General features: G+C 42.3%; 1 protein-coding gene across 3 annotated transcripts in view; it reads left to right on the top strand.

The window, feature by feature from the left end:
* The window catches only part of UBTD2 (ubiquitin domain containing 2), a 70,258-nt gene extending 53,190 nt beyond the window's left edge, over positions 1–17,068 (top strand). For all 3 annotated transcript variants that reach the window (XM_084763376.1, XM_084763378.1, XM_084763377.1), the window contains exon 3: positions 14,515–17,068. In XM_084763376.1, coding sequence (XP_084619502.1) covers positions 14,515–14,912 — 398 coding nt within the window. In that variant the 3' untranslated portion in view covers positions 14,913–17,068. The remainder of the gene's footprint in view (positions 1–14,514) is intronic.
* Positions 17,069–19,521: the final 2,453 nt, after the last annotated feature.

Genomic DNA, 19,521 nt, shown 5'->3' with positions numbered 1-19,521 from the left:
AGATGCAGGTCCCGCTCTCCAGAATACTTCAGCCAGTGAGGGGGCAAGGCAACCCAAAAGAACCAAAGAGATGCTTCAGTGGATAAAAGCACTTGTCAAGCAACCCTGATGACCTGAATTCGATCCCTGGAACCCATGTTAAAGACAGATGTAGTAGCCGGGCGTGGTGGCATATGCCTTTAATCCCAGCACTTGGGAGGCAGAGGCAGGCAGATCGCTGTGAGTTTAAGGCCAGCCTGCTCTACAAAGTGAGCTCAGGACAGCCAGGGCTACACAGAGAAACCCTATCTCAAAAAACCAAATAAAATAAAAAACCAGATGTAGTGATACACATCTAGCCAGAAGTATACTTTGGCCTGCCTTAAAACAAGGTATACACAATTCAGTATAAATAGGGGACACACACACACACCTCCAGAAACTTTAAGAAATGGTCAAGGGCCAGATATGATACATGTCTGTAATCCTGGCACTTGGGAGGATCACTTGTTAAAGGCTGTGCTACATGCAAGAACCTTTTGTTGTTGTTTTATTTTTTTGAGACAGGGTTTCTGTGTATAGCCTTAGCTGTCCTGGACTCACTTTGCAGACCATCCTGGTCTCAAACTCACAGAGATTCTCCTGCATCTGTGTCCCCTATGCTGGGATTACTGGTATGTGACACTTCACCTGGCTGCAAGAACCTATCTTTAAAAACAAAAACAAACAAACAAACAAAAAACAGGAAATTTGGTTTCTTTAAAGGTCCTAAGGAATGTAAGCATAACTAATACAGAGAGTTGTTTTTATTGATGATTTTTGCTTGGCTGTTGTAGTGTTTAGAAATGAAGCAGCCTTTCAGCTGCCTGATGACTGATTAATTATAAATGATATATCATTTTCTTCTTCCTGTCCTCAAGAAAACAAAGAAGGCTTAGTGTTACAAACTGTGAATGTGTCTGCTCCTCTGGTACTGTCTTGCTTTTTCTTGAATTAGAGTGATAAGGTCTGAAAATAGCTGTGGTGGGAGGTTGTTCCTGAGCCAGGAGGCTTGTCCTGGGGTGAGGAGGGAGAAGCAGGCTTTCTCACACCCCGAGGGAGCAGCAGTTCTCTTAAGGCCTGCTGGGCTTTCAGTAGACACCAGATCCAAGTGCTTCTGACCCGCGCCTCTGCCCCTGTAAGGAAGCGAAACCCTGGAACTAAAGGTTAAATGTCCCTTGTAGAAATGAAGCAAAGTGCTACACAATGGTTCATGCTGGTCTGACTACCATGTGCCTTCAGCGCATGTGTTTAGCTAAGCCACTTTCACCTCTGCTTGCCCAGGAGAGTTGTTAAGCCTGGTCCCCCTAGTTGCCAGGCCTGCTGGCTGGTTCAGTAGATGCTGACAAAGCTGGTAGGTTTGCTAGATTCTCAGTACAGTGTACTTAGGGAGAGAAGCTGTATTTGTTAGCAGCCCCGAGGTGCTGAAGACGGCTCCCAAGGACTGGTGGAAGGAGTTAGTGGCCATTTAACATTGTGATTCAGGTTTGTAGAGAAGCCCATGCAGGATGAAGCAACGGGCTATAAGTTACTTCATAAAGCTGTGATCCATTTATTACATCGTTGCTTGTGAAATACTTTCCCAAGTGTGTAATTTTGAAATTTAAAACCAATGAGAGAGAACCAACATTACTGTTTTCCATGGGTTTTTGTCTGTACTAGGCAATTTTGAATGTGTTTAGTTTTTGAATCCTTATAGCAACCTTGGTTTTTTTTTGTTTTGTTGTTTTGTTGTTGTTGTTGTTTAAGGAAAAAAAAGGGAGGGGAAGGTACTATAATCCTTGGGGAGATAATCAGCTTGTCCCAAATTAGGTTCTACATGCAAACCTGGTTATGAGTAGAGACCCTGTCCCTCATACCAGATGCACTACTACTTTAGTCCTTGATACTCCTGGGGAGGGGGGTGACTTGACTCCTCAATGTTTGTTTCATTTCCTTACTTGAATTCTTTGGTTTTGGTGTTCTCATTTCTTTATCTGTGTCCACTCTAAACTGTTGAGGCATTTCTTTAACATAGGAATTTATGAGTATTGAAAAGTGGAATTCCAGAGGGCTAGAGAGATGGCTTAACAGTTAAGAGCATCAACTGCTCTTCCCAGGCCTGGGTTCAATTCCCAGCACCCACATGGCAACTCACAACTGTCTGAAACTCCAGGATGTAACACTCTCACACAGGCATATGTGCAGGGAAAACACCAATGCGTATAAAATAAAAATAAGTTAATTAAAAACAAAAAAGGTAGAATTTCAGCCTCCTAGGTCTGTTAGAACAGAGAAATTAATATTGGGGATATGGGTAAAACTATATGATAAAACTTGGTGATAAAAATTTTAAAAAGCAGTGCCAGGCACGATGGAGCACGCCTATAATCCCAGCTCTCAGGGAGGCAGAGGCAGGCGGATCTCTGTAAGTTGGAGACCAGCCTGGTCTACAAAGTGAGTCTAGGACAGCCTAAGCTACACAGAGAAGCCCTGTCTTGGGGGGGTGGGGGAGGAAGCTTTTGGCATTCTAAAATGTTGCCCCTTGTTTACTTATTTACTTTGGGGAGGTATTTTTTTTTCATGTTACCATGTGTTCTAAATATTTTTATTTTCAGACATTATTGAGAACTTAAGTTAAACAGGTATGTAAAATGTATACTTTCACTTTATCATGTATACACTATGAAACCATAGTCACAATCAAGACACTTTTTATCTTTACACATTACTTTTTATTACCGGAGGATGGTGATGTGTGTCATAGTGCATGTGGACATCAAAGGACAACTTCCAGAGTTTGTTATTTTCTTCAGCTGTGGGACCCAGTGTTCAGATTCGGGTTGTCAGTCTAGCATGTGCTTTTACCTGCCTAGCCATCTTGTGACCCAAAGAAATTGGCTTTTAAGTTTTGGATGTAGCTATCAAAGTCTTCTCTCAGGTGAGAAAAGTCTTAACCCTGAGCCACATTCTTATGGAATGAGAGCATAAAGGCACACTCAGCAAGGCCTTTACAAGGTTGTTTTTCAGCCTCAAGGACTGCTTGAAACAGTAAAGTGTTAGGCATAATGGCATGTAATAAAGCTACTTTTATTATTTGGCAACCAGTGTAATTTCTTTATCTTTCTAGAGATAGGTTTGTTTGTCTTGGTCTTTTTGAGACAGTCTCATGCAATCCAGACAGGCCTCAAACTCAGCATGTAACTGAGGCTGGTCTTTCCTGCTCCTCCTGCCACCACTTCCCAAGGGCTAGTATTACAGAGGTAAAATTGGCTGTAGTGAATGAAATACGGTGACGCCTAATTGAAAACAACTAGAGAAGGCAGCTGACCAAGGAAAGTAAAACATCTAAGCTAATGATCTAGATAAAATATAGATAGAAACACTTTCAGGATATTGTGTAAGAAGTCACTACACAAGTGATGACTTGGCAGCCTCTGCCAAACATGGGGAACCTTCAGTGCTTCCTGACTTGAAGAAGAGGGTGTCATACCCTCCCTTCCTAGCAAGTATTTATCCTGATGACCCACTGTCTGCCAGGTCCTACACTATGTTTGTGAGTGGAAAAAAAGTCTGCAGTGGATACTCCATAATAATGTAAGCAAGCCTGGCTAAAACTTTGAAAATAGTGAGGAATTGCAGGATGAGCTGAGCTTCAATGCTAGAGGGTAGTGTTGGAAACCTGTAAGTTTCTAATGCAGCCAGGGCTAAATCAGCTTTTGGAAAGTGTCTTCCTCCTGTGTGTAATCAACTGGCCTTCTGTGATAACAGATAAGCATATGTGTAGGCAGAGGCCCAAGGTCTATCTATGTTGGGTGCCCACCAGTGGTCCCTTCTAATTTTCTGGCTTCTACAGGTGCTCCAAGTCAACACACAGCTAAAAATTGTCCTCATAGGAGTAAGAACATGTGACCAGTGAAAGTAAACCTACTGTAGGAAGGACCTGGCAGAGACAGTTGGCCAAGGGGATAAATACTGCCAGGGAGGTTATCCTCTTTGTCTTTCTGGGGTGGGCCTAATATTTTCCAGGTTCCATACATTTACCTACACATTTCATGATTTTATCTTTCTTTGTAGCTTTATCATTTCCTTGGTTTCATTATCCATTCATCAACTGATGGACATCCATGCAACAGAACTTTTATTCTGTTGTAACTGTTATTTTGGAGGCTTATTGCCACCGTTTACTAACTTAGGCCTAGTCCTTGATGCTCTATACAGTCTAACCTAGGCCTAGAGTGTTTTCAGCCTCTGAGACTTACTCCTTTAAAAGCTCACTTTTTCTTGTTCTAAGTTCTGGGATGGCTGGTTCAATTCAGCTGTTTTGGCTCAAACTCCTCTCCCATCTGACTTACTCAATCTGGCTTTTCTCTCAGCCCCTGAATTGCTCTGCTTGGCCTCAAACTAACTCCAGCAATCTGTTCTAATCTTCTGGCTCTTTCTCATTATCTGGCTCATTAGGTCTTCACCACAGTCTAGCTTGCTACCTCTCTCTGTAAAACTCTGGTAAAACTGCCGCCTCTCTCCCTCATTCTGTGTAGCTCCCTTAAGTAGCTTCCCCCTCCTCCTCCTCTTTTTCCTCCTTCTCCTCTTCTTTTTCTTTTTAAGACTTATTTATTTATTTATACATACTCTGCCCACATGTGTGACTACCCTCCAGAAGAAGGTACCAAATCTCATTGTATATGGTTATGAGCCACTATGTAGTTGCTGGGAATTGAACTCAGGGTCTTTGCAAGAACAGACAGTGCTCTTAAACTCTGAGCCATCTCTCCAGTCCTCCTCTCTCTTCTTGTGAGAGTTGGCCATGTCCTGTTCTGTCAAATCTTTCTCTGGTTCATCACGTTTTCTGCTACTCAACTAAACATCACTTTCAAGCATGGGTGCTTCCTTTTACAAATTCACTTTACCTTCATTGTTGGGATTAAAGGCATTGTACTACTTACTACACCTGTACCTGAAACTTGCTCTATACCAGGCTGGCCTTGAATTTAGATCTCCTTTCCTCTGTCTCCTGGATTAAAGGCGTGTTTGTATTCCAGCCAGATCACATAGACCTAGAAGGTCTTTGGATGTGATCTCTTGGTAGAGCAGCCATGTTCTGAATTAAAATTCCTCTTCTCATCTAGGCTGATTCCATGTACCAGCTCTTGAAAATACAACAATGATGAGAAAATGGATGAACATCTCTATTTCTGTAGTGGGCAATGGGGTCCTTTGGGTATATAGCTGGACCATACTAGATCTGTTTCTGGGTTTTTTTTGAGGAACATTGCACTGATTTACAGAGTCAGCCTAGCCTTTTACGTGGGTTCTGGGATCAAAACTCAGGTCCTGCTGAACGTGGTGACTCCCACCTTTAATCCCAGCATTTGGGAGGCAGAGGCAGGTGGATCTCTGTGAGTTCAAGGCCAGCCTGGTCAACAATAGATAATCAGGGCTACATAGAGAAACCGTGTCTTGAAAAAACCAACCAACCAACCCTCAGGTCCTTGTGCTTGTGCTTGTGCTTGTACTTCACCCACTGAGCCATCTTCCCAGTCCAACTCTGGGCTTCTTCAAGAAAACCTTTCCGTCTTTCATTGTTCAATTTTTCTTTTTGTTTTGGTTTTGCTTTTTTGGTTTTGCTTTTGGAGACAAAGTTTCTCTATACAACAGCCTTGGCTATTTATTGTACAGAACCCAGGAACTTGCTCTGTAGACCAGGCTGGCCTCAAACTCAGAGATCTACTTGCCTCTACCTCGAGTGCTGGGATCAAAGGCATGTGCCACCACACCATGCCTCATTGCTCCAGTTTTCATACTTGCTTTTAATTATTGTAGACCAGACAGTGACAGTACTGAGCCTATGCTGTCACTATGTATAGCACTGAAGCTTCTCTGAGTGGGCACACTGTTTTTGGAATGACTTGCTGGTAAATACTGTCAGGTTATTAGGTTGTGCTTAGAACACTAGCTTCTTGTCATGCCTCTCGTTTTCCTCTGAGTTCATTTATTTCTTCCAGTTACCATCTCATTAACATAATAATAAGCTGTGTGCTCTTACCTTTATGTTGCAGATTTATTCAAGAATCTAATTACTGATTATTTCATTATTATTTACTAGCTATGTAGCTCTAAATAAAACTTACTTCATTATCAATTTTCCCATCTGTAAAATATGTACAGTAGACTTACTTTCTGCTATAGTTGTAGGTATTTGTTACATATATATAACATGCTTATGGCTAAGACTGGTAAATATTCTGAAGTGTGTGCTTTTGTGTTTAAGTGCATGTATTGAAATTGGTTGCCTACCTAAGATCTGAACATTGATAGTATGAATGGGCGTGCTTATGTGAAAGGGGAAATCTCAGAGTGCCCCATCCTATGAAAGAATCTGATCATTGCTGAGAGAGGGAGAATTCCTCAGGGAGGTGCCCCTAGTTGGTTTGTTCGTTCTTTCTTTCTTTCTTTCTTTCTTTCTTTCTTTCTTCATTGCTTTCTTTCTTTTTTTAACTTTTTCTTGGTTCTATGTGAATTTCACATCATGAACCCCAATCCCACTCATCTTCCTGTCCCTTCATATCTGCCCTTGCAACTCCCTCCAAATAAAACAACAAAATACAAAAAAAAAAAATCTCCTCGTAGAAGCTGTAGTGTGTCACACAGTATACTCTTTTGTCCACATATCTTTACTTGCAAATGTTCATTGCAGTGAGTCATTGGTCTGGTTCAAAGCCCCTGGCTTCTGCCACACCATCCACATTGGATCCTCACTGGGACTCCTCTCAGATATCCTGTTGTCACCCTGTGACTGGAGATCCTGCAACTTTGGATCTGCAGGACCGGGCCCTTAACAAGCTCCAGCAGTTCATAGATGGGGTAGATTTGGAGTGGGCCAAATCTAAGCCCTAGATCTGGGCCTGAATGATAGCTGAGTTGGTCAGCCCACCAGTTTTCGTGCCCCACCAGGGTGAGCTCTCCAGCACTGCCCCAACTAGCAGGACTGTCTCTCCTGCTCTCATGCCCTCTGGGCCAGCTCACCCATCTCCACACCACCAGGTCCAGCTCTACTTTGCTGGGCCTGCTCTCCCAAGAGCTACAGCTGGCACCTAGCAGCTAGCTAATTGGTTATCTAGTAGAATGTGATCAGCCCTGAAATCATACACATAAACCACTAAAGGGACTCAGTAGATTTTATATATATATATATATATCTCAAAAGAAAAGAGGTCATCATTTAAGGGGGGGATATGGAAGGAATGAGGGATTGATGTAATTATATTTTAATTGCCCTGCTAAGAGGCAAGAAACTTAGATACAGTGTCTCTGATTGAGTAACTACTTTCCAGTGACATCCTGTGATAACAAAGTATGGATTTTGGGCAAACATCTCTATCTTCCAAAGTGTTTAAGTGAATAGGTTGGTTTTGTTTGTTTGTTTCCTGAAACCTTATATGTACTGATCTTATTTTCCATTTGGAAGTAGATTCTTTTAATGCCAAATTTGTACCATAATTTTTACCATATTGAAGTATGCTAATATCTCCATTCTTTGGGACTTTAGGAGTACAGTTTCATTCAGCAACAGAAAAATGATATACAAGTGTTTATCAGAACCCTGTAATTTAATCTTTTCAGATAACTGTACTCACACAGAAAGTGACATAATGTGCTAATGCTTTAAAAGAGTATGTATTGGGGATTACTGCAGAGTTGGGGTTACTCTTTCTAACTTGTCCCTTTGTGCTTCTTCAGTTAGTTCCTGTCTGTCAGATCTGAGGCTGAAGCTTAAATTAAAAACTAGACAAAGAGCCTTTCTGGGTTTGTCTCTATTCCTCCAGTTAGGTGAGTTTTCTTTTTGTTCCGCCATTCTAACCCCTCACTGATCTCTATGAATAGTTCTACATTCAGGTAGGTGTGTGAATAGTTTTCTCAGGATTCCACTCAGTTGTTATTCTTCACATAGTTGGTAAAATAATCTGTCTTGGTCACCTGTGTAACCCTAGAAGCTAGAACAAACATCACTTGGGCTGCAGTAGAACATCTATCTAATGAGCATCTCCTCTGCCTGTGTTAGCCACTGTTGGGCCTCACTGTTGCTGCCTAGAGTTCCTGTCCCAGATCTGTGTCAGCCAGGACACTTGGTGTGTACTCCTTATTTACTTGTGTCTACTCCTATTTTCATATCATTATTCCTTTCTTCTTCTTTTTCTTTGAGTGTCTTTAAAGTGATGTCCAAAAACCACCCATTTCTTTAGCATATCTCTGTCAGCTCAAATCTAGGTGTTTTTCTATTTTCTGATGTCTCTGCAGCAGTTCCTGAATTTTCAGAATTGCCTGTCTGTGCTTATCTGCAGTGGATATGTTCTGTGTACTCATCTTGATCAGAGGCTCCTGTGGATCAGGACAAGCTTGACTCACAGCCTTCTCATCTTAGTACCAATGATGTGCTGCGTACTCCGTGGTGTTAACTAAGTGCTTGCAGACACTGGAATGCCATTGCTCTCATGCATACTCCTAACAGGAGGGACTTTGTCCTTAGGAGCAGAGCAATAAGAAGATACTGTTCAAAAGACATCAGCCACAGTGACTCAGTCTGTTCTGAGAAGTTGGTCTGGGATAATGCTCACCTGTGGACTAGAATATATACAAATACTATTTTTATTTATTGATTAATACACAGTTTCCATGTAACTATACCCTAAAGATGAAATTAAGTCATGTTTAATTATGTGATCTGGATGTCTGCTTACTAATATTGTATGTCTTGTACAGGATTACATTAGGTTGATTTCATGCAGGTAATATACTTTGAACATGTTTTCCTCAGTACTCCATGCACGACCCTCCCACTAGTCCTCAGTACTCAGCCTCACGTCTACTTTTATGTCTTCAACTTATAGATGTCTTTTTTAAATTATTCTTTTTTTCCCCCCTTGTGTGTATGGGTGTTTTGCCTGCATGTCTGTGCATCATGTGCATGTAATACCCCCAAGGCCAGGAGAGGAAGTCATGTCCACTGGAACTAGAGTTCCAGATGCTGGGAACTGGCATTTGGATCCTCAGAAACAGCAGTCAGTGCTCTTAATCTCAGTGCCATGCTTCAGCCCCATGTATAATTATTTTGTTGTTTTGCTTCCTTTGTTTTTGTTTGTTGTTGTCATTGTTGTTTGTTTTTTTAGAGACAGGGTTTTTCTGTGTAGCTTTGGCTGTCTTGGACTCACTTTGTAGACCAGGCTGGCCTCCAATTTCTACTGATCCTCCTGCCCCTGCCCCCCAGAGTGCAGGGATTACAGGTGTGCACCACAGTGTCCAGTTCATGTATAATTTTTGTATGTGTGCTTTAATAGATTTGTATTGCACGATATTTGATCCCATTGTGAATCCCAAGATTGTGAACTGTAAAGACTTGCCTTTTGTTTGGTGTAGTTCAGCCTTTGCACACACCTTTAATCCAAGAGCTTTCTGTACACAGGATTTAATAAAGTTAACCCTAGGTCAAGAGGTGGATCGAGAGACCAGCTGACAGGGATTAAGTAGAAAGGAGGGGCTTTAAGAGAAGATTCATCTTAGAGAAGAAAAAGGTTTTTTGGCTTTCTCCTTCTGGGCTGTTGGGTGGGCTAGCAAGCTTGTGGCCTTGGGCTTTTAGCTTTGAGCTTTTGGTTTCTGGCTTTTTGCTTTGTAGGGTGATTTCTCTGCCTCTCTGAGCTAGCAGGTTTTCACTCCAGCATTTGGTTCCTGATTCTTCATTGGTAAAATTGAACAATTAGGGATTTTTTTTTCTTTGTGACAATGGGTTTGTTTTTTAGAATGTTTTTTAGGTTCATAGCACATAGCCAAATTGTACAGACTGCATTTTGGGTTTTTTGTTTTGTTTGGTTTTTGCTTTTGTTTTGTTTTTTAAGGTAGCCTCTTGTTCGCCCTACATTGACAGCCTCCCTCATTATCAGCATCCATTCCTAGAAAGGTGTATTTATTGAAATGAGTGAACCTTTATTGTCACATCATTAGCACCCAAAACACATAACTTACATCATTATCAGGTTCACCATCAGTGTATACGCTCTGGGTTTGTACAAATTTATGATGGCATCTGTTTGCCAGTAGTAGCTCAATTGTCTGAAAACACTCTTTCCTGTCCCCCCCTCCCTTTGTTTTTAATATCTTCCTACTTTTGCCTTTTCCAGAATACCAGATACTTTGATTCATTGACAGTGTGTAGCCCTTTTAAACTGCCTTCTTTCAGTCAGTATTAAGTACTGTTTCCTACATACCTTTTCATGTTGTGATAATTCATTTTCTTTGTAGTACAGAGTAAAATCCATTGCTATATTCCATAATTTATTCACTCACACACTAAAGGACAACTTGCTTGTTTCTGTATACAGGTTTCTGAGTGGACCCAAGTTTTTGCTTCCTTTGGGTCATCTAGTAAATTGCCAGACTGGAGGCTGAATGTGGCAGTGTAAACCTAAATCATAACACTTGAGAGACAGAGGCAGGAGGATCACAAGTTTGAGCCCAGTCTTGGCTATATATAGTGAGTTTGGGATCAACCAGACTACATAGTGAGACCTTGTATCAAAAGAGAAGTTTCCAGGGAGGACCTGAGAAAAGTTGGAATGGGAAAGAATATATTTTTTAAAGATTTATTTATTTTATTTATTGCATATGAGTGCTTTATCTGCAGAAGAGGGTATCAGATTACATTATAGATGATTGTGAGCCACCATGTGGTTGCTGGGAATTGAACTCGGACTTCTGGAAGAGCAGGTGGCGCTCTTAATCACTGAGCCATCTCTCCAGCCCCAAGAATATATTTTTTTTAAAAAAGAAGAAAGAAAAAAGTAATAACAAAAAAAGAATTTTATTGAGAGAGAAGGGAATGGGGTAGGGGGTGGGGCAAACTGTCCTCCAAAGTAATTGTGAAGGAGGATCTTTATTGCTTTAGTCTCCTCAGCCTTGGTATTTTCAAAACTCTGTAGTTTTGGTTTTTTGGTTGGTTTGGTTTTTTAAGACAGACTTTCTCTGTGCAGCTTTGGCTGTCCTGGAGTCACTATGTAGACCAGGCTGGCCTCGAACTTACAGATCCACCTGCTTCTGCCTCTGCCTCCCGAGTGCTGGGATTACAGGCATGTACCATAGTGCCCAGCTGAAACTCTGTACTTTGACCATTGTAGAATGATTAGTTTAATTAGTGATGTGCTATCATGTATGTTTTCACCTGCTCATCTTTGTGAAGAGTCTTATTAAATATTTGAGCTGAGAGCCCAGGCACGGTGCTGTATGCCTTTAATCCTAACCCTCAGGAAGGTAGAGGCAGGTGGATCACTGAGTTCCAGGCCAGCCTGGTCTACAAAGTGTGTCTCTTCACTGTGCCTGGCCTTCAGCCCACTTCACAAAGAGTTGTTTTCTTATTACTGAGTTTTGAGAGTGCTTTTAGATTTTCAAGACAGGGTTTCTCTCTGTATCCCTGGCTGTCCTCGAACTCTTTGTAGACCAGGCTAGCCTCAAACTCACAGAGATTCAGCTGCCTTTGCCTCCAGAGTGTGAAGATTAAAAGTATGCACTGTCTGGTGAGAGTTCTATGTATTTATGTCTAACAGTCCTTTGTCCAATATGTCTTGAATTTGTTCTTGCAGTTTGTAGGTGTCTTTTTATTCTCTTGACTATCTTTAGCAGAGTCTAAATTTTCGGATGAAAATCAGTTCATGGATTGTATATTTGGTGATTATCTCACAGGTTATTGCCAAGGCAACAGTGTTTAGATTTCTGTCTTCTAGTTTATAGTTTTGTGTTTTACATTTAGTCTGTGATACATTTTGTATGTGTATGTGTGGAGGTAGGGAGAGCTCCTGTGTGCCATGGCATGCTTACGGGGATCACAGGACAAACTTGTAGGAGTTAGTTTTCTCTTCCCACCGTGTAGGATCTAGGGAGTAAACGCAGGTTGTCAGGCTTGGTGGCAAGTCACTGAGCCACTTGTCCTCCTAGGGTATATTTTGAGTTAATTTTTGTGACAAAGGTAAGTTCTGTATTGAGATTACTTTTTGATGGCTCATTAAACCAGCACTTTTATTTGGAAAGCCTGTCTTTTCTATCCTTCATTTGCTTTGTTTCTTTTACATAGATCACTTGATGGTATTTGTGTGAGTCTTATTTCTGGATTTACAGCTGTTCTGTTGATCATGTTTGTGTTTGAGTGTTGGTTTTTTAGGGTTTTTTGTTTGTTTGTTTGTTTGTTTGTTTGTTTGGATAGCCTACTATGTGTATAAACTAACCTCAAATATGACAGTCTTCCTGCTTCACCCTTCCACGTGCTAGGATTACAGTACAGGCTGCCATGCCCAGCTCCACACCATCTTACTATACATTTACCATAAAACAGTCCTAAGTTAATTTTTTTTTAACCTTATGTACAGTTTAGAGAAGTTTGTGCAGCATCTACCCAAAAAAAAAAAAAGCCTTGGATTTTGATAAGAGTGGCATAAGAGCCAGGCATGGTGGCGCACGCCTTTAATCCCAGCACTTGGGAGGTAGAGGCAGGCGGATCACTGTGAGTTTGAGGCCAGCCTGGTCTACAAAGTTAGTCCAGGACAGCCAAGGCTACACAGAGAAACCTTGTATCAAAAATAAAATAAAGAGTGGCATTAAGTTGTAGATGGAGGAAGAATTGGCTGACATCTCAATAATACCATCTTCTCAGTGCAGAGACCATCTCAGTTTAGTCCTTTGGTTTAACATTTTATCATTTTCTTGTAGGTCTTACACATTTGTTAGGGTTTATCTACATGTCTCACATTGGGTGTGCTAATGTACATGGTTTTGTGATTTCAGATACCACCCTTTTACTGTTGCATATGGAGCAGCTGGTTTTATTCATTAACCTTAATCTGAACGCTCATTGGATCCAAGACCATTTTGTTGACTCTTCTGATTTTTCTGCATAGATCAGAGGTTCTCAACCTGTGGGTCACAACCCCTTTGGGAGGGTCAAATGATCTTCTCTCAGGCGCTGCATATCAACTAGCCTTTATAGCAGATACATTACAACAGTTACAGTAGCAACAGTTACAACGTTAACAGTAGCAACAAAAATAATTTTATGCTTGTGGGTCACCACAACATGGACTGTTTTAAAGGGTCACAGCATTAACAAGGTTGAGAACCAGTAGCATAGACAGTTGTATTTGCTACAAGACACTTCTGTTCTGTCCTTCTTGAGCTGTAGAGATCCACCTGCCTCTGCCTCTGCCTCTGCCTCCCTGAGTATTGGGATTGCAGGCATGCATCACCATGCCTGGCTACAAACTATTCATTATGTTTTATTTTGTTTTCTTGGTTTTTTGAGGCAGGGTTTCTCTGCAGAGCCTAGGCTGTCCTAGAACTCCCTCTGTTCCAGGCTGTCCTCAAACTCAACTAGATCCTCCTGCCTCTGCCTCCCAAGTACTGGATTAAAGGCTTGAGCCGCCACTGCCCAGCCCATATTACTAAAAGTTTTTATCAGGAAGAAGTACTAGATTTTGCCAAGTGGTTTCCTTCATCCCATGTGATGGGGTTTTTTTTAAGTTTTTATTTTTTTTGAGACAGGGTTTCTCTGTAGCCTTGGCTGTCCTAGACTCACTTTGTAGACTTAGACTGGCCTCAAGTTCACAGTGATCTACCTGCCTCTGCCTCCCAAGTGCTGGATTAAAGGCGTGCACCACCACACCTTGCTGATTTTTTTTTTCTTGTTTAACCTAATGCTGTGAATTAGGTAATATCTGAAGGTTGAACTAGTCTTGAATATTTAGAATAAAGTCTGCCTTGGAATGGCATATAGTTTTTTCTATAGTGTTGTATTTGATTTACCTAATATTTTGTTGAAGATTTTTCAGTCTGTTCATGAGATATTAGTCTGTAGAGGTATTTGTTTTGTTCCTTTAGCACTAAGGTAATGTTTGTCTCATAGAATGAATTAGGAAATTTCTCTTCTGTCTTGTGAAAATAGGTTGTTATAATTTATTGTTCAGCAGAATTCACCGTTGATCCCATCTGGAGTTGGTGCTTCATGCTTTTTTATTATTATTAATATGCTTCCTGTTTTAAAAAGTTATTATTTATTCAATTTCTCTTGATAGGGCATGTTTAGATTATCTCTGTTCATAAGCTTCGGGAGAGTATTCTTTTCAGAAAAAGTCAGTTTCATCTAGTGAATCCAACTTGTAGGTATAATGTTTTCATAGTATTGTTAGACTTTTAATGTCCATATAGGTGTAGCTACACCTGATGCATACTGTGTGTGGTTTCTTTTGCTGCTGCTGGTAGACGCACAAGTTTTCCTGATATTTGCAGTGAGGGAGTGGGGATTGCAGCGATAAACTCAACAGGCCCCCACCTGATTGAGCCTCTTAGGAGCTTTCTCTTCCCTAACCTACTGGTTCTTGAGCAGCATACCTGTTAGAGGTTGAGATGAGAGTGCTGTGGGTTGAGGCTGACTGCACTGAGTAGAAGCACACTCACTGAAACTGCACCTACCCCCTTTCTCTGCAGGTGCACTGACAGAGTGCTACGATGAGCTGGGGAACCGATACCAGCTGCCCGTCTATTGCTTGGCACCACCAGTCAACATGATAGAGGAAAAGAGTGACATAGAGACTCTGGACATCCCTGAGCCGCCTCCCAACTCTGGCCATGAATCTCAGCTCCGTCTGCGCCTCTCCACAGGCAGAGACCTCAAGCTTGTGGTGCGCAGCACAGACACGGTGTTCCACATGAAGAGGCGCTTGCACGCCACAGAGGGCGTGGAGCCAGGCAGCCAGCGGTGGTTCTTCTCTGGGCGGCCTCTCACCGATAAGATGAAGCTTGAGGAGCTGAAGATCCCCAAAGACTATGTGGTGCAGGTTATAGTGAGCCAGCCTGTGCAAAACCCAACACCAGTGGAGAACTGAGCTGGGCTTCCTGCTCTCTAGATCCCTTGGCTCCTTTTTATTGTTACTATTTCCTATTCTATAGCGTGAAATTTATTTTCACTGCTCTGAATTCCCTATGAATGGATTTAGTTCTGAGGAATTACCAGTGAAAAATTCCATCTGTGATGGAGACCAACAAATATAATAAAACACACAGAGCCAGCCTCTGAGACTCCTGTAATTACAATTTCTAATTTGAAAGGCAGTTAAGAAATAGATAACCATTTATTTTAAAACATGTATCAACTATGTAATGGCTGTATTTAAATGATTTGGAGTGTAAACAGACAGCAGACCCATCAGGTACAGCACCAAGCACCTTTTGGATACAGAATTTTTAACATATATGTCAAATTATATTTCCAGAACCATCAATAACAGTTATAAAACAAACCTTTTTCGGTTTTGTTTGTATTTTGTTTGGGGGTTTTTGTTTTGTTTTCTGATGGAACCTAAAAGAGCAGAGGGTTTTGTCCCTCTCTGTTTGTATTCCTGCACCATCAGGAGGCAGTGGAGACTGGGGGTTGTCAGTGTTGCTTCCCCTCCCCTCCCAGTCATGGTCCTTATTCACATCCACCCAGTTCTGCTGCGGTCCAGCTGGCAGCAGGCACCCCTGGCACACTGGGCGGTAATTCAGTCAAGCAGTTGGGAAGTCTCGTCTTGCTGCACAGTAATTTTAAAATGTCTTTGGCACCTGGGCTTGACAGCTAGCTTCTGTGGGATGCCTTCACTGGTCCTGCCGCTCTGTTTGGCCATTTGTGGAGCTGACTGGCCCCACCTTTATGTTTCTGGGCCAGGCTACACAGAAATGGAGTATAGCTGCTTCCACTCCGGAATATTCTAAAAGCAATCCTCTTTCGTGCCTGCAGGGGATGTGAGTAAAGCCCTCTCTGCCTTTCCTGGAAAACCTGTGCCTAGTCTCAGCCTTGAGGAAAATTCCAGTTCAAAACTTTCAAGTGTGACAGTTTACTAGTGTCACTTAAACAATACTGGTGAGAATAGGTGGTGGCACCTGGCTCTAGTGTGGAGTATTTTCACCTCACTCTCACTGGTCATTGTGGAGGGGCAGCGTTCTTCCTGCACCTTCCCAGCAAAGATGAACTAACCACTGTCTGTACGCAAGGCTAAGGGATGGACACATTGAACCAGCATTTCCTTCTCTGGAGAAGGCTGGAGAAAGCTGCCAAAGGTTGTATTTAATCTGGAGCCTCTTAAATGCTGATTCTTCTGCCCATGGTAGGACCTGTCTTTAATCCCAGGCCGTGGGAGGCAGAAGCAAGCAGATCTCAGAATTTGAGACCAGCCCAGAATACATAGCTAGTTCCAGGCCAGCCAGAGCTACATAGTAAGACACTTTCTCAAGGGGGCTAACATGTGCCACACTAAATCTTTGAGAGTTTGTGAGGTATGAGCAGTAGATGAAAGAAGGTTCTTTGCTCTTCTCAGTGTGGAAATAGCAAACCTCCAATAACTATTGGATGTAAAACACCATTCATGATTTTAGTGGCAAAATGAAACTGCTAGCTAGTTTAAAATGTAATGTTAAAGTGGAATTAAATTTCCTATAACCTGTTAAATTTTTTCTATACTGTAACATGTTTCTGAGAACTCTAACCCCCTCTCTAAAGTGTTCATTTTTAAATTGGTGACTGCACCTAATTTAGATTTGATGGTGGCTGAGTCCAAATTCAGGAGGAGCACACAGCTCTAACAACAAAGGAGGATGGCTCACGTTCTCATGTGCAGGGGTACGGTATTTCAGTGCATCGCCCTACCATCAAGAAGGCTGATTTGTTTGTCACATTGAATAACCATATCTCTCAAAGTCTATCAACTGGAAAAGAGTGTTTAAACCTGTTACCTTTCTAAAGGGAATTTGATGTTATCACCAACAACCTATGTTTGGTCAAAGGTCTTGTTTGTTTTTTGAGGGTTTGTCCTCTCTAAGAATTTTTGTTTTTATTTTAAAGGAACATATACTTTGAATAACGATCCTCCAGGTGTGGTGAGAAAAAAAACTAGGTGCTGGAACTTGTCAATAGACTGATGTAAGATTGAATCAATACTTGATGTGTATAATTTTAGTATGTAGGGGTTTTGTGCTTTTTTATATATAAAAAAAAAGTTCCACTTTTCTCTTTGTCTTTGCCTTTATTCCTTCATACAGTAGCAGTCCCTCACATCCTGTGGGGAAGTGGGAGGCTTTCTCTCTAAAGCCAGTGGTGAGATCATGACCACCAAATTCTGCCCCACTGCATGCAACCGGCCACTTAGAGCTCTGCTTCAGCAACGCTGGTCTAAACAGGTTTGCCTGGGTGTTGAAAGTGGCTAAGTACTGCCTGCTGTACTGCTGAGGACATGCAGGAGGCCTGGAGTTCCACACTCAGCCAGTTGGGCCAAATTGGGGACCTTCTGCTTCAGTGAAAGACCTACCTTGACAGTCATAATCACCCAGTGTCACTTCTGACCTCTGCATTCACATACCCAAACAATGGGGGGGTGCCTTATTTTTGTGTGTGTGCAGAATTTTCAAGTGTTTCCTAGTCAAATCTGAGTCCCACAAGGTGTGGTTGCACACACCTCTAATCCTGGCAAACTGAGTTGGGAGGCAGCTTAGTTTACCTAGTGAGTTCTCAGCCAGCCAGGCCTATATAAGTGAGTTAACAATCTGTTTGCCTTTTATGGCCTCTGGTTACTTCAAAGGGCCTTCCCCACTCCAATGGATACTGACTTGCTTAGTTTTCTCTCACTTATTCATTGTTGAGTGTGTGTGTGTGTGTGTGTGTGTGTGTGTGTGTGTAAGGAACAGAGCAAGACAATGGACCCTTTTCCTGAAGCTACTTGGTAATTTCCATCTATCTTGGCCGTGGTGGGGGAAAGGTAGTCCTAACAAATGGCCGTCACTCAGCTGGTCCCATCTGTGATATATTTTACTTAGGGAGTCCAGCTGATACCATCTTTGGAGACAGCTAGTGTTCTGTGACTGCTGTTGGGGTCTCTTGTAATGTGGCCTGTTAGATCGTCTTCTCTAGTTCTGTGGCAAGAGCTTGAGTGATGCATTAAAGGTTGGACACAGTCAACTTGGCCTTGCCTAGTCTTGAGGCATGAGGCCTAGGATGGGGAGGAGACGTGAGAACCAAGCATTACTTTGCTAAGCTAGTGCCCACTTAAGGTCCTTCTAGCTGACAGGGATGTGGAGGAATCTGCCTGTGTCCCTAGGCTGGAACCTTCACCAGACCAGCATCTTACCCAGTGACTAGGAGTGTAATGGAGTGTGAAAACTGCACTGACACACAGGATGGAACCCAGGACCCCAGACATGTCATACTCTTACACATGCCAGGCCCTATTGACTCATTTAAGTCACTAGGGGGGAAAAAAAAAGCAGGGGCTGGAGAGATGGCTCAGCAGTTAAAAGCACTTATTCTTGTGGGTTCAATCCCCAGCACCAGCATGGTTCCTCACAACTCCCCGTAACTCCAGCTTCAATGCCATCTTCTGACCTCCGAAGGCAGCTAGCACTCCCATGGTGTACAGACACGCATGTGAGCAAAATACACACATTACGTAAATCTAAAATAAAACTCCATGGAACAAAGCAGGCTCGGATTGGTTGTTTTCTTTGTATTCCTAGTCCCAACACAGTATTAGTTTACTGGTTTGTTTGAATTTTAGGTTTTGTTTTGTTGTGGTTTTTTCCGGTTTTTCAAGACATAGTTTCTCTGTGTAGCCTTGGCTGTCCTGGACTCACTTTACAGACCAGGCTGGCCTCTAACTCACAGTAATCCGCCTGCCTCTGCCTCCCAAGTGCCGATTTGAACATGCTTTAAAAGGGAATGATGGGATGTCAGATAACTCAACAGGTAAAGGCACTTGTTCCAAAACCTAAGAACCTAAGTTTGACCCCTAGAACCTACATGGAAGGATCAGAACCAACTACAAGTTGTCCTGACTTCGACATGTGCTATAACACACACTTAATATCTAAAAATAGCTCTGCTGTTGTGTTCATTATACCCTTACAGTCCCCCCCACACACACAGACACACACACTCCCCTGTTGCAAATAACTACCTACTCTTCAGCTCTCCGCTCTCCTCCCCACCCTCCCCCATCCTGAGTAAAATATAGTGCTGCGTCTGCTCCAGAAGTTGTTAATCCTTTACACAGCCCAAGACCATCTCTGTGAGGAGAGACCTCTGGAGTATCTTTCCTAAGAATTGCACCTAGATCCTAAAGCTGTCCCGTGACCAAAGCCACCTAGGCTGCCTAAAAAAAAAAAAAAAAAAAAAAAAAAACCTAACTAAAAATAAGTTTAGTGGTGAGACCTTTTGGTTTGGCCCTTCTCAGGCTGGCTTCTCCCCCTCATCCCCCCACCCCCACCACTTTGGAGTACCAGCCTGCAAGGTGCATAATGTCCCAGTCTACCTGGAAGTCCTTTCTATCTCTATAGCAAGGACTGAAGTAACCACCTGGGGTCTAGTTTTTCCTGGTTCCCGTCTCACTGTGGTACCATAGGGAGAAGTCGCATTAATCCTGCTCAAAAACGTGTTAACCAGGTCCCCCGTTTGTTGATGAGGTTTCACAG

The sequence above is a fragment of the Acomys minous genome, assembly GCF_964271855.1.
Source record: "Acomys minous genome assembly, chromosome: 16".
NCBI classification, from domain to species: Eukaryota; Metazoa; Chordata; class Mammalia; order Rodentia; family Muridae; genus Acomys; species Acomys minous.
The sequence above is the reverse complement of the archived record's forward strand: the minus strand, read 5'-3'. Positions and strand labels throughout refer to the sequence as shown.